Raw genomic sequence first — 15,140 nt, forward strand, 5'->3', positions numbered from 1 at the left:
GAACACAAGCAGGGGGAGTGGGAGAGGGAGAAGCAGGCTTCCCGCCAAGCAGGGAGCTTGATGCAGGGCTCGATCTGAGGACCCTGGGATCATGACCTGAGCTGAAGGCAGATGCTTAATGACTGAGCCACCCAGGAGAACCAAAAAGACAATTTTAAGTGACAAAAAAATACCAGTAACAATTCTACTGTTTTGACAAAATAGCTATTTAAACATTAGTGTGTTTTATTTCAAAATTTCTCTCTATATAGGATTTTCTTTAAGTTTCTATTTTGAAATAATTATATATCAGAGAAAATTGTCAAACTAGTAGAGAGAGGTCACATGTACCCTTCACCCAGTTCTCCCCAATGGTAATGTCTTACTTAACTATAAAAAAAATCACAACCTGGAAATTGATATTTGGCACTACCCACAGACCTTATTCAAATTTCCCCAGTTTTCTATGCACTCATTAGTGTGTATGTGTGTGTGTGTATAATTGTTATTTTTATCACATGTAGATTTATTTAACCATCACCACAATCAGTATACAGACTGTCCCATTATGACATGCCACTGTCATGCTTCGTCTGCCCCTTCTTGCCCCATCCCTAGTCCCTGGAAACCACTGATTTGTTCTCTATCTCTATAATTCTGTCATTTTGAGAATGTTATATAAATGGAATTGTGCAGTCTTTACCTTTTGAGATTAGCTTTTTTTAGTCAGTACAGTCCCCTTGAGATCCACTCAGGTTCTTGTATAAAGAGTTCATTCTTCTTTATTGCTGAGTAGTATTCCATGATATGGACATACCACAGTTCATTTAACCATCACCCACCTTAAAACCTTTGTGTTGTTTCCAGTTTTAGGGATTCATTTCATTAATTCTTTCTCTCTGTATAGAGCTTACATATGTATTAATCCAGGATATACACAGTTTATGTCCCCACTTTCCAGTTAGTGTTATTTTCCATTTTCTTTCTTTCCCTCCCTCCCTCCCTCCATCCCTCCCTCTCTCTTTCTTTTCCTTCCTTCCTTCCTTCCTATTACCCTTTCCCTCACTTCTTCCCTCTCTCCCTCCCTTCCTTCCTTATTTTCTTCCTTTCATTCTTTCTTTCTTTTTATTTTTTTTTTAGAGACAGAGGGTGGGGGAGGTTAAGGGGGAGAGGGAAAGAGAATCTTTTTTTTTTTTTTTAAATTTTATTTATTTACTTGACAGAGAGAGAGAGAGAGAGGATCACAAGTCGGCAGAGAGGCTGGCAGAGAGAGAGGGGGAAGGAGGCTCCCTGCTGAGCAGAGAGCTCGATGTGGGGCTGGATCCCAGGACCCTGGGATCATGACCTGAGCTGAAGGCAGAGGCTCAACCCACTGAGCCACCCAGGCACCCTTGAAAGAGATAATCTTCAACAGGCTCTACAGCCAGTGTGGAGGCTGATGATTCAGGGGTCCATCTAATGACCCTCTCATGATTCTGAGATCATGACCTGAGCCGAAATCAAGAGTTGGGATGCTTAACCAACTGAGCCACCCAGGCACCCTTATTTTCCATTTTCTATATAACAATAATTTAATGATTGCATAAGCTTCAAAGGAGTGGATATATCATAATTTACTTAACAGTTCTCTGTTTGGGGCTTTTGGCTTATTTTCAATTACTTATAAAGCTGTTATATTCTGCTGTCTTGTGAATTTGTTAAGATAGTTTTTTCTCTCTTTTCTCTGGATTATTTCATTGGGATAGATTTCCAGGATTAGGATCACTGGATCAAATGGACAATCAAGTTGATGTCTCCTGGTCTGGCTTATTAAATTGCCCTATGCAAATGTTATACTGATTTTCCATGTCATTATGCTTGAGTAAACACCTTTCCCCCGTATCTTTCACAACTCTGGGTATTTGCGGTTCCCCAACTTGTCTTCACATTGGAGTCACCTGGAGACCTTCAAAATATCTTGAGGCTTGTGCCCTGCCCCCAAAGATTGTGATTTAATTGGTCTCAGGTCTGGTTTGGGCTTTGAAATTTTTAAAAAATATTCTCAGGTAACTCTAATATGTGGACAAATTTGGAAATCACTGAGTTACATCATTTGTAAAAAATTTCACTATGGCTATCTATGCGGAATGGTACTTCACCATCGTTTCCTTTTGCACATCTGCAAATATTAGGGAGGATCTAGTTGTATTTTCTCCCATGTGAATTTTCTCCCATGTGAATACCTGCACTTTTTTTTTTTTTTCAAATAAGCTCTGTGCCAAATGTGGGGCTTAAACTCACAACCCTGAGATCAGCAGTTTCATGCTCTATGGACTGAGCCAGCCAGGCGCCCCTGTTCCTGCTCTTACCATGTATTTTTATATTTCAAAAAGACATCAGCTTAATTCCAGGGAATATTTACTATTGGAATCTTCAAGTTAGTCTTAACATTTAAAAAATAACTTTAAATCAGTGAATTTTCAGAACCGATAAAGGTGGAAGGACACAGGGAGCCCGGGTAGAGGGCAACGGAACGCAGGGAGAAAAGCCCCTTGTCACCTGCCAGGGAGGCAGAGGAGAGAGCCGGGCGCCTGGGCCCAGTGCTGTCTAGGGCTCTGACAGTGGAGAGCAAACCCCCTCCTGGACGGGGATGGGGGGGCGTGTGAGAACTCTGTCCATGGTCCCTAGCCCAATTCTGCAGTTTTGCCCTGCAGGCATCGGATATGCTTCCCAGATGATTGTCGTCCTCCTGAACATCTACTACATCATTGTCCTGGCCTGGGCCCTCTTCTACCTCTTCAGCAGCTTCACCATCGACCTTCCCTGGGGAAGCTGCCACCACGAGTGGAATACAGGTAAGGTCATCCCTGGCGAGTCCCCTTCCTCTTGCCGCTCAGCCACATAAACCAGGACTGGGATTATCCGGATATCCCCGGCATCCCATCCCCAACCTTAACTTGGGACATTCTAGATAATCCGCCAAGTAGGTCACAGAAATCTTGTATCAAAGATCAGCATGAGAATTCACCAGCATCACAGGCAAAATGTCACACACTAAAAAGAACGGTCTCTCAACTGTACTCAAATTTTAAAAAGTTAGTGTATTCAATTCATAGATTATGAAGTCACAGATTATGCAAATAGACCTGATTTCTTTTTATGTAGTTTAGCCATTTATTTCTTGCAGTTTGAAGTCTGATCACTTCGGTGTATGTATTGTCTGTCCGTTATCTTTGTTCCTCCCGTCTTCTTTCTGATACTATCTTGGGTCTTTCGATCTCACAGTCCATCTCGGTTTAACCAGGGAATAAGCTGTTTTGTGCATCTTCCTTATGATTTATAAACACGCTTGATTTCTCCTGTGCTTGTAAGACTGCTTGTGACTCTCTTAGAAGACAACAGGAGTCACCCGTGGCCACAGGCCTACTGAGTCGATTTGGTAGAAAGTACAAAGATTGAAAATCCCTAGGGTAGTGCTGTCCAAGAGAACTGTCTGCGATGAGGAAAATTTCTCGATACTCTCCAACATGGTAGCCGCCAGCAACATGTGGCTGTGGAGAGCTTGGCATGGGCCCAGTGTGTGTGAGGACCTGAGTTTTTAAGTTTTTGTTTAATTTTAAGTAGCTTAAATGTAAGTAGCCCTATGGGGCTGGAGGCCAACCCAAGGACAGCACAGGTGGGGAACTGTCCTGCCTGGACCCAACATTTCCACTTGCTCTCACGGCCCCAATATCCCTCAGTGCTCATCACGGGGGCCCAACCTGTGCCATGACTCCTTTTTTGGTTTGTTTTGTTTTGCTTAGGTGAGGTATTCAGTTCTGACCAGGAGTCTGAGCCCTTTGCTTGCCAAGGAGGCACACTTGGCAATGCTTAGCAAGGCCCCTCTGGCGCTCAGACACTTATCCCTTTCTAGGAGGTTCTGGTGCTGATCTCTGCCACCTTCATCCCACCAGCTGGCAAGCGAAGAGTCCAATCTTGGAGGCTCCTCCCCCTACAGACCTAGATTCCTTAGGTTCTTCTTTTTTAAAGATTTTTATTTTTTTTAAATTTATTTGATAGAGAAAGAGAAAGAGAGAGAGATCACAAGCAGGCAGAGAGGCAGGCAGAGAGAGAGGAGGAAGCAGGCTCCCTGCTGAGCAGAGAGCCCGATGCGGGGCTCTATCCCAGGACCCTGAGATCATGACCTGAGCTGAAGGCTGAGGCTTGACCCATTGAGCCACCCAGGCGCCCCTCCTTAGGTTCTTCTTAAACATGCCTGGTGGTGCCTACCCTGAGCCCTGACTCCACTGTGGCACTTACTTACTTTCTGGTGCTGGCTACATCATAAGCGCTCAATAAAAATATTTTGTTGGATGAGTCCAGTCTTAAAAATCGGTTCTATTCTAGTATTTTCTTTATTATTTTTTTTCTTTCTTTTTTCCCTCCTTCCTTCTTTCCTCCCCCATTTGTTCATTCTATTTATCCTGAAATCACCCTTGACAACCAGCTTGTCAGATGTTGATTTGATCCAGATCTCAGGGGAGTTCCTTTTGTAGAAATGTTGCAAATTTCTGGTGGCCTAGGGCTTTTGCTTCAGGGTATTGTGAGGCCTACAAACCTTGGGGTTGACTGGGGGATCTCTGAGACAATCTCAAGGCACATTCCATACCCGAGTCTTTTGCTTCTTGATATTTTTGACATTTATCCTAGTGAGTCTGGTTTTACTCAGAGCCTAGCATCATTTGTAGCAGAAGACATCCCATCCTGTCAAGATGAAACACCATTTTTCTGGGCAAACTGAAGCTTCAAGGAGAGAGAGGGTTCTGTGGAAAGAAGACTCCATGGGCATTCATTCAACAGACATTTATTGAGTTCCTACCCTGTACCAGGCTTTGTTCTAAGCAACTGGGGTTATGATAAGGCACACAAGGGTCCCTGCCCTCATGGAGGTTTTGTCCTAATGGCGAGACACAGACCGTAAACAAAATTAAATGCCTAATATGTATTATGTTAAAAGAAAGGTTAGGGAGAAACATATAATGGGAAGGAGGAATTGGGAGTTTTAGGGGTGGCAGTTGTCATTTTCAATAGGGTCATCAGGAAAGACCTTACTGAGATGACACAGGAGTTGTGCTCTGAAGGAGGGGTGGTGGGGAGTCAGCTGCAGTGCAGAAGCCCTGAGGTGGCCTTGTGCCACACTCTGCTGTCCTGGGAACAGCAGGGTGTGGCTGGAGCAGGTATCGCCGGAGCAGGTCAGTGGGGACCCCCCCCCCCAGGGGACAAGGTCAGACATGATGGTGGTAGATTGAAAAGGGCCTCAGAGGCCATTATAGGGGTCATATCTTCTTTCTCTGCGTGGGGTGGGAAGCTCATTGGAGAGTTTCATGTCACAGATGTGATGTGGAGTTACTTAAATTTTAACAAAATCATTCTGGCTGCTGTGTGGAGATTGCACGAGGGAGGCAAGGGTAGGAAGCAGAGGGCAGCGGAGGAGCCACAAAATGGTGGGGACCCACAGGTGGCCGTAATGAGAATGGTCTGATGGCAGGTGTTGTGGAGGTAAGGCATACAACTTGCTGAGCTGGATTCCAGCCTTCAGTCAGTCATTCATGACCTGCAACAGGCCATTTCTAAGAAATGTGTACAGTGGGGAAAACTATCTGGTTTAAAGTTTTCTACGATTATTATGCTAACACGACGTAAAAAAGAATGCAAGCCCCCGCCCCTCATCGTGAAACTCCAAGGTTATTTACAAATAATTAAGAGCCACTACTTACCGGGTGCTTTATACTCAGGTTTTCATTTAGTCCCCCATCAGTCTCACAACTGGGTATCACTATGTGCATTCTAGGGTCGAGCAAAGTGACGTCAGAGAGCCACACAGCAAATGACCAGAGGGTAGGCATTCGAGCCAGAACTTTCTGACCTTGTATCTGAACTCTTGGCCACTCTGCTACATGTCTTCCCTAGAAAAGGTTATTATCCTTCAGAGATTGTGCCTTCATACAAGGCAGTGACCTAGAAATATTTGCAAACTTTGAAGAAGGCAGAAGCAGAGCTCCCTTTGTGATCCCATCTTATGATGCTTTAGTAAGAGTATGTCCCCAGACATTTAGAAACCCGCCCGTGAAGTCATGTGGGAGAAGGCGCAGTAAGCTTGTTGAAGTTACCTGTGTTCGAGGATGTTGTGTATGGACAACTTCAGCCGAGTTCCTTCCAGATCCCTTCCTTCCCATTGCCCTATAATTTCACACCCCTCTCTCTGGCCATGCCAAATAGTGAATGACCTTTCTCTTGCTTCCTTCCCTGGGACCCACGGGTAGAATACTGTGTAGAGTTCCAGAGGACCAATGGCTCCCTGAATGTGACCTCTGAGAATGCCACCTCTCCTGTCATCGAGTTCTGGGAGTAAGTGAGGCCCTCTCCCCATCCCAGTGTGGGCTGTGTGTTGGAAAAGAGGGCATAGGGATGAGCTCATGTGGTGGCCCTGTCACCTAAGTGGCTTCCCCTGCCCCCCTGCCCCCCCGCTGGGCTTGTATTCGTGATTAATGCAGAATGGGTTTCAGAGATGAGAATTTTGCAACTTTCCTTAGGCCACACCTGCCTTCCCTCCCCCCCATCCCCACCCCCATGTTAGATGGCGCACATGTGTGTGTGGACACTCCTAATTCCCTCTGCCCTGCAGCTGCGTGCAGGCTGCCTCCTAGCCCCCCTCCCTCACATCCCTGTTCACCTGGTGATTCCTAACATCAACACATCCTGAAACCCTGGTTGGGAATATATGTGTTTGCCCCTCCCTCTCTAGGTTAAATTGGTGCTCAGCCTCCCAGACCACACTTACCTGGGAACAGTTTCTAGTTGTCTCCCTTGCTATCTATCCCCATCTCTGGGCAAAGGAGAGCCTTGTGAATCTGAGCGAAAAGAGCTGACGAGCCTTTGGACGAGAGCCTGCAGGCATGACTCTGCTGCCTGAGACATGTGGGCCACAAAACTGAGGCTGGGGGCAAAGGCGGAGCCCAGCCCAACCTTCTCTCCCCAGGAGGCGGGTCCTGAAGATCTCTGATGGCATCCATGACCTGGGGGCCCTGCGCTGGGAGCTGGCCCTGTGCCTCCTGCTCGCCTGGGTCATCTGCTACTTCTGCATCTGGAAGGGGGTCAAGTCCACGGGCAAGGTCCGTGCTGGAGAGCTCCTGGCCCCTCTCTCTTCCCAGGACTCCTTGCCCTCCCTGGCGGCCCAGTCACCCAGGAGCTCCCAGAGCTGTAACTTGGTCGGGGATGGGAGGGAATGAGCCCCTCAAGATTGAATGTGGCTCCCTTGGTTCTGGGCCTCTCCTTGCTTCACTCCTGTGCACTCTGGTATGTGGGGAAATGGAATGGAAAGGCAGGAGAGAGAGAGGCAGGAAGGACACTTCCAAGGAACATGATCTAATAATTTGCCGTATGTGTGGGCACGTTGCAAATTGAACACCCATCGTGGCTCCCTGATTTATTCAACTGTTCTTTGGAAAAAGAATCCCACTGAGACCATTCATCTCAAAATGATCCACAACCACCCTGAGAACTTGGGGGTGGGCACTCTCTGCCATAGAGTGTATGAGGCATTAGAGGGCATTCTGAGTTCTTCTGGACTCTTGCCCTGGAGGCCTCTGACAAGGCTTCCTTCCTGATCTGGCTGCCCAGCTGCGCTAAGCATGTAAGCCCTGTGAGCACAGGGATCACGTGTTAGAGAGTTTTTGGTACCTGACAGCCCTTGCCAAAAATCTAAGCACCTTTGCTCGGAGCATGCTCGAGTTCATTCGGTCACTTAACAGATATTTACCGGGTACGTGTCAGGGGGAGGTGGGTGCGTTAAGCTGGAGGGAGAGAGGGCTAGGGGAGGCTGTGGCTTCGGGCCAAGGGCAGATGGAGCTGGAACAGCTGCAGGGGGGAGAAGGAGGGGGCAGAGACAAACTGTCTTGACCTCCTCTGTGTGCTCAAAGTGAGGAGCTCTCGCCTCCTGCCTCTGTAGCCGGTCTCGGTCTTGGTTGGTCTCAGCGTCCCTCCTCCCAAACTCACGGGTTCCTTGTCTTTCATCTGCCCTCTGGTTAGGTGGTGTACTTCACAGCCACATTCCCTTACCTCATGCTGGTGGTCCTGTTAATTCGAGGGGTGACGCTGCCTGGGGCAGCCCGAGGAATTCAGTTTTACCTGTACCCCAACCTCACACGTCTGTGGGATCCCCAGGTAAGAAGCCACAGACAGGGGCCAGCCATCCCATGGCTCTAGAGGCTTTTTCCCTGCTCCTGGCCCAAACCCTGTGGCAGTGTATATGGTGGCGTTGGGGGGGGGGGGTGTCTCTGGCCACGTGTTAGCAGCTGTCTGTGGTCCCCTGCTTGGTTCGCAGCCGCCAGGGAGCCCAGGCCTTGTCCTCAGGGGCTCCAGCCTGTTCCCACTCTCCCACTTTTCCTATTGGTGTTCTCAGCTTGATTTCTTACCCCTCCACCAGCCCCTCTGGTTTCCCACGTGGCCCATTCCAAGGTCCCTCAGTTCCCCAGCCCCTCCCACGGCTAGCTGGGTTGGTGTTGAGTTTCCCATCAGTTGTCCAGAGGCCCCGGCCTCCTCCCTTCTCTCCGGCCCGTCCCTCCTGTCCTGTGGGCTTCAGCCAGCTTCTTTGAGGCCTGGCCCTCCCCGGGGGTGCTGCTGCTTGTTTCCTGGAGAGGTTTGGAAAGCAGAACCTGAAAGAAAAGCCACCACCGCTGGCAGGTTTCTTATCTTCTCCTGTTTGGCAGCCATTTTGAAAAGCTGGCAAAGCCAGGAGGTATGGAGGGCCAGAGGGGAGCGTGGGTAAGCTCCACCCCAGGGCTCCTAAAATGCATTGCCCAGCTACGTGCCCCGCCTATGTGCTGTGGCTCCCTGGCATGGAGGTCACCCTCTCTTTGGGTGCTGGAGGGACTCTCTGTGTCTGGAAAGGGGCCCTGAGGAGACACAAGGTGGGAGGCTCCCAGCACAGAAGAGACCAGAACAGCCAATGGCTTCGCACACGTTGCAAATGCTGAGGTCCCTGCTGGACAGGGCCTGGAGTGGGGGTGGGGGCGGGATCCAGATGCTGCATTTTTCTCACGGTTCCCAGCCACCCTGGCGGAGCTGAGTCCTGCCATCCCGAGTTCTGCCCGCGACCAGAAGTTGCCAGAGCACTCGTCTTCCAAAGCTTCTCACGGAGCCTGGCAGCCTGGCATGCCAGGTCCTGCTCAGCGATCTGGGGGACTGTGGGCTTATCCTTCCCTCCCCTGTTTATTGGCCACAGCGGAGGTGCGGCTTGCCTTTGCCTCATCTCCACGCGAGGCACATGGGCCGTAGCCCGGCTAGGGAGCAAAGCGTAGAACTGTGGTCGTTGAAGCTAAAAGGCCCCCAGAGATCAACCAGGGCAAACTCCTCATTAAACAGGTGAGAAAACAAGGCCCAAGGTCACACAGCAAGTAAGGGGCTGGCCAAACAAAGTGTAATTTTATTCTGTGATTCGGAAGCTCTTTGACGTCTCTGGAGCCCAAGTGTTGTGGGTCGTGGCAAGCAGGAGGGTGTGGGGACCAGCTTTGAAGGTCAGGGCTATAGAGGCTGGCTTGGGTCTCGTGAGCAGGAGGGCTCCAGTGTTGTTCTGGAAGAGCAGAGGGATGATCCAGGGGCTAAGCTGCCGTCTGCCTTTATCTGGGGGGTTGGGCTGGAAAGAGAAGCCTGTGTTCAGGCAGGGGACGGGCAGGGAGGCTGAAAGAGAAACAGGAAGGAAGGCTCTGGTATTTCTTGAACAGATTTTTGGCTTCAGTGATCAATGCCTCATTTGTTCTGATCAGCTGTTTGTAGTCAACAGTGACTGAGCCCTAACTATGTCCTATCGTCATTACGTGCAGTGTCACAGCTAACCCTCAAGGCTGATCAGTGAGGTGACCCCATTTTATAAGAGAGGGAGGCCTAGAGAGCTTAATGCATTTTTCATCCTCACATTTGCAGCTGGAATCTGGGTCCGAATGATGACAAATCCCATATGCTTTATGATCTCTTGAGGGCAAAGTCCCCATCTGCTCATCTTTGTTTTTCTCAAAGTTCATTCATTCAGCAAAAAGTTTACTCAACATCTATTTATTACGTGACAGGTTTGTTCCAGCAAACGCAAAGGAGGTGGACCAGATGGCCTTTAACTCTGAGCGTTAACAAGGCCTGATTCTGTGTCTGGGTCACTGCGGGGAGTAGAACCTCTTTTCACTGCCATCCAGGATACCACCCTTCCAACTCCAGCCAGCTGTAGGCTGCGCAGAGAACATGTGCCTTCCACGTCCCCTGAGGCCATGAGGAGGGAGATGTTTCCAGAGCCGGATTTGGTCTGTGCTTCCCAGCAGCCTTCTTGGCCCCTGGGTCCCCATCTCTGGCTGCAGCCAGGCCTCTATTATGAACAGAGCAGCAGCCCGCAGGTGTGATGGTCCTGCCAGAGCCCTAATTGAATGTAGTTGGCACTTCCCAGGAAGTGTGAGAATTCCAACTGGCATTTGCCTGGCCCTTGAGAAAGGTGCGAAATTCCTGCCAGCCAACACAAAGACCAAAGACATCTCTGTCTGCCAAGCACTCAGTCTGGGAGCGGGGAGGTGGGCAGAGACAATGCTGGGTTCATCTGGCTCCCTCCTCTTCCTGCCAGGCTTGCTACAAGTCCAGCAGGTCACTGCCCCTCCCGGTGTTCCCTGGGGCTCATCCCTTTCACACGCCGGAGGGGCTCCTGGAGACCAGGACTCTCCTGGGCAGTCCTTTCTTTCCCTTGCTTGGCCCTTTGTTCTGTTGCCTTTGTTCGGTAGATGGATAGGGACTTAGGGTGTCCAAAGAGCCCTCTTGGAACCTTTGAAATCTCAACGTTAAGCTCTTCTAATGAAGGGCTTGTTTAGGGAGGTAGTTAGAACATTGATTAGAGTGGGTCTTTTTATTTTGACTTCTATGCGACCTCATGATCACTGGAAGGCCAGTTGCCTTTTGGAAGTAACCACAGTAATCACAAAGAGCAGCAGGAGCTGACACATTTATTAAGTGCTAACTGTTTGCCAGGCACTTTTACTGAAGGCGTGACGTTGGGGAGGCCCCACGCAGCCCCACGAATGCCTGTCGGCTTCATCTTACAGATGAAGAAACTCAAGCGTAGAAACCTTAAGAAATTTGCCCCAAATCCACAAGAACTAGCACGCGGGGGAGCTTGGGTTTTATGAAGTAGTCTTACAAGAGTCTGCTGTCCTGATGACCATGATATACATTTTCCAAAGAGTATGAATGTGAAAGTTTTCAGGGCTGCTTTTCACTATTCCAGAAGGTGGGACAGGGAACTAATACTTATTTATGTGCTGAGGATTTTGCATATATTATTTTATTTCTTATTGTACCCATTTTCCTGAGGAGAAGAGTGAGGTTCGGAGAGGTTAAGGGACTTGCCCAAGATCACACAGCTAGGAATTAATAGAGTTAAGAGTTGAACCCAATTCAGTGCGACTCTGAAGCCCAGGCTTTTTCCATTACACACTAGTGCCTTCCTAAAAATAGTGAACATAATCATCCTTGGGATTGAGCTCAAAGTCAAAAACCTCCTACCTGGATCTTAGAGGTCTCTGTCCTCTGCTCCCCGCAAAGACCTCACTCTCCTTTTGCCCACACTCAACCAGGTGTTTCTCACACTTGTTTTATTCTTGATCAGTCTCCTGTCATAGCCAAAGACACACTGGGGCTTTGTTTTAGAAACCAGAACTGCTGGCGTGGTCAGGGAGCAGGTCGCCTGTGGTGGGGAACAGAACAGCCAGCTCTACTTGTTCCTGCGGCCCTTCCTCTGACCCCTTTTTTCTCCCCATCCCAGCAGGCTTGTCAAGCCACAGCTGGGCCAAGAGCGGGGGGCTTGCCAAGCTGCTGGGGAGCGGGTTTTAGTCAGAGGCTCTAGGTCTGACCCTCACCCTCTGAACTCTCAGCCCTCCTGCTGCATTTTCCTCTGTTCTCATTAACCTCTGCCCCCAACCCAGTCGTAGTCTGTCCCCCTCAGGGCAGGGTGAACTGCCAAGTCACAGTCTTTCTTATTTTTTCTTCCCAAGGCCAAGTTCGTGAAACTTCATCACCATGGGGGTTGCGGCCCCTGCTTATGTGTGGGGAGCCACAGAATGTCTCTGAGGGCAGCGGAGAGTTTCCCCGGTAACTCACGGGCACTGCCAGGCCCGGGAAGAAAACTTCCAAGACCCGAGGCTGGGCAGGCTCCTGGGCTATCTCCTGGATGGCCCACTGGGGAGCGGTCACTTGGGCTGGCGGTTGTGGGTCCCCAGGTAGAGAGGGATGTCTCCCAGGCTTCCCTCTCTGGGCCTAGGTCAGACCTTTGCCCAAGTTCAGAGCCTCCAGCCACAGGGTCCCACCAGTAACCCAGTGAGAAGGAATGAAACAGAACAGAGGGACCCGCAGTCACTGACTTCCTGAGGTGACTCTCTTCACAGCCTCTGTGGGGATGGGGTTCACAGTGAGCAGAAGGGATAGGAGCCTAGAGATGATCTCCCCTTTTCTTCACCGTCTTTCCCCACTCTGCTCCGCGTCCCACAAAAGTGGAATACAACGAGAGGAGTGGGTGCCCTGGGCGGGTTCCGGGCGCTGGTTCTCAGGGCCTGTAGGGCCGGGATTCCCGCCTCCGGCTGACACTAGGATCATTCAGGAAGCTCTGAAAATAATGCAGATTTCTGCAGTTTTCTTAAGTCCTAGAGACCTGACATCACAACTAGGGCTTGCTATTGGGTCCCCGGGACCCACCCCAGTGCTGGGAGAAATGGGCAGTTTAGCAGGGGCGCGCGTGACAAGACCGTGAGGGAGGCCGGGGGCGGTGGTGATGGTCAGGGAAGCAGGGAGAGGCGGGCCAGCAGCTGAGGCTTTGGTGGATGTGGGTACTGGGAGTTTGACATGAAAGGAAGGAAAGCAGGGTTCTGTTTGGGGGCTGTTAGCAGAGGGCGAAGCAAAGGCAAGAAATGAAAGGTTAGGCCCAGTGTTTTCTGCGCCCGTAGCTTAGTGTTCCCTTGTGGTGCTGCATCCTCTGAAGACAGGAGGCACCTGGGAAGGGTCTGCGGCCCAGGGACCCTACCTCCTGCAGATCAGCAGGGTTGCCTAGTCCTGCTCGCCTTGATGTGCTTTCTCCTCGGGATGTTATTGTAGCTGTTAAATCTAAATCATAACATGTCCGGGCCGGCTCGGCCAGCTGAGACAATAATGGTCCTCACCGGCCCCGGGTTTAGCTTCAGAGCTCATCCCCCCAAGGAGTACACAGCACGTGCGTTCCTGTTCAGCCTCTTGCTTTTGTGAGCTGAGGATGACTCTCTCTGCTTTCCAGATAGAGGACTTTGAGGGGCGCGGGGCAAAGATATGTTCTCGCCATGGCGCTGATATGAAGGACCCCCTAGGTCCAGAGATCCTGTCCTCTGGGTTCCTTCCAACCCCGTTGCGAGGAGGACCCAGGAAGGGAGAAAGTAGGGGAAGAACCAGGACCTTATTTCTGTTGCAGAAAGTTGGTGCCAGTCCTGGCTTAGTCCTAGAACTTTTTCTCAGACTCCTCTTCCCTGGGTCCTCCAGGCTTCTCCCAGAGCCTGCTGCCCACGCCATTCTGGTAGTGCCCAAGAAATGCCCTCCAGGGGCCTGTTGGGATAGTCGGGTTGCAGGCTGAGCCACTGCTAGCCAGCGCTCGGCTCAGCCACAGGCCTGTGTGTGCCATGGAGCCCTGACAGCCTGGCTTTACTGGGGTGCAACGTTCTTGCCTTTTCCCTGCATAGGTGTGGATGGACGCGGGCACCCAGATCTTCTTCTCCTTCGCCATCTGTCTGGGGTGCCTCACCGCCCTGGGCAGCTACAACAAGTACAACAACAATTGCTACAGGTGATTGGAGGGGTGGGGCCCGGGTCCCCGTCCCGCCTTTCCCCTGCCCCGCCAGTGTGCTAGGTCTGGGTGCTTTGAAGGGTGCAGCAGCTCATGGATTTGTCTCCCCCCTACCCATCTTCACCCCCACTTTCCCGTGCCCCAGGGCCACCAGTTGCTGAAGGGGAGCCAAGGATAGCATGGGCAGTGGGATTTCCTCCAAAGGCTGGGGTGGTTGTGGTTGGCTGGGAAGCCACCACGGGGTCCAGCCCTCTGGCTAATGGAGAGGTTTGTGGGCTTGAACCTGGGAAGTCATTCATTGTGCCATGCAGTGGAGCCTCATTTGCCCCAGCCAACGCTGAACCCTCACCTACTTTTACCTCATTGCTCCCCATCTCATGCCTCCCCCCGTCCCAGGGTTGCCTCCAGCCTCCTGGCTTCATATCAGAGCATCTCAGCCAAGTTCAAGCTAAATAAAAAATAAAAAATCAAGTCCCGTCTTTCAAAATCAGATTTGGGGGGATGAGAATCACATGTTGCTTGGGATTGCCCACGTCCATAGCCTCCACATTAGCATGCCAGACTGAATTGTGTCTGAGCGGAAGCGTCCTGAGAGGGGTAGTGGCAATAGGGCAGGGGTGGAGCGGGGAAGCTCTGCAGCAGTTCCTAATTTTTAGATGAGTATATTACTTCCTTAGAACCTTATTCTTCTGGGACCACTGTGACTGAGTCCAAGTCTTAGCTAATAGATTGAGGAGTGTGTGTGTGTGGGGGGCAGAACCCAGGCCTGGAATGCTCATCGGGATCCTGCTGGCAGCCCCGCTCTGGCCTGCGCAGAGGGCTGAGGCTGTCTGTCCACCTGAGGGGCTTCCTGCTGGCATCCTCGTGATGACCCGGCCCATCTCTGTCTCCCGCCTGCCCCGCAGGGACTGCATCGCCCTCTGCTTCCTCAATAGTGGCACCAGTTTCGTGGCCGGGTTTGCCATCTTCTCCGTCCTGGGCTTCATGTCCCAGGAACAGGGGGTGCCCATCTCTGAGGTGGCCGAGTCTGGTGAGTGCTGGGGGCTGCGTGCCAGGGCTGGGTTCTGGGAGCTTTGTTTGAACCTTCGCCAACTGGGGTCTGGACATGTTTCTAATGTCACCTACCCTGGGATGCTCACCCTTCGGTGGCCGCGTCCCTGGGAAGACCTGGGGGAGCACATCCACACTCACCCCAGCTTCAAAGGGCAGAGGGGTGTATGGGGAGCATTGCCCACACCTGGCCTCCACTTCCTTACCCTGGAGGCAGCCAACATGGTCAGGCTCGTGTTTCTCCTTGCAGAAACATTTTAGGCAT

At 50.9% G+C, this 15,140-nt stretch overlaps 1 protein-coding gene across 4 annotated transcripts in view; it reads left to right on the forward strand.

Moving 5' to 3' along the window:
- Positions 1-15,140, forward strand: part of SLC6A13 (solute carrier family 6 member 13) — a 39,021-nt gene that overhangs the window by 17,529 nt on the left and 6,352 nt on the right. For all 4 annotated transcript variants that reach the window (XM_059184466.1, XM_059184465.1, XM_059184468.1 and 1 more), the window contains 6 exons: positions 2,673-2,813; positions 6,261-6,345; positions 6,977-7,109; positions 8,026-8,160; positions 13,722-13,825; positions 14,731-14,855. In XM_059184466.1, the coding sequence (XP_059040449.1) occupies positions 2,673-2,813; positions 6,261-6,345; positions 6,977-7,109; positions 8,026-8,160; positions 13,722-13,825; positions 14,731-14,855 (723 nt within the window). The remainder of the gene's footprint in view (positions 1-2,672; positions 2,814-6,260; positions 6,346-6,976; positions 7,110-8,025; positions 8,161-13,721; positions 13,826-14,730; positions 14,856-15,140) is intronic.

Source organism: Mustela lutreola, chromosome 8 (assembly GCF_030435805.1).
Source record: "Mustela lutreola isolate mMusLut2 chromosome 8, mMusLut2.pri, whole genome shotgun sequence".
Taxonomy (NCBI): domain Eukaryota; kingdom Metazoa; phylum Chordata; class Mammalia; order Carnivora; family Mustelidae; genus Mustela; species Mustela lutreola.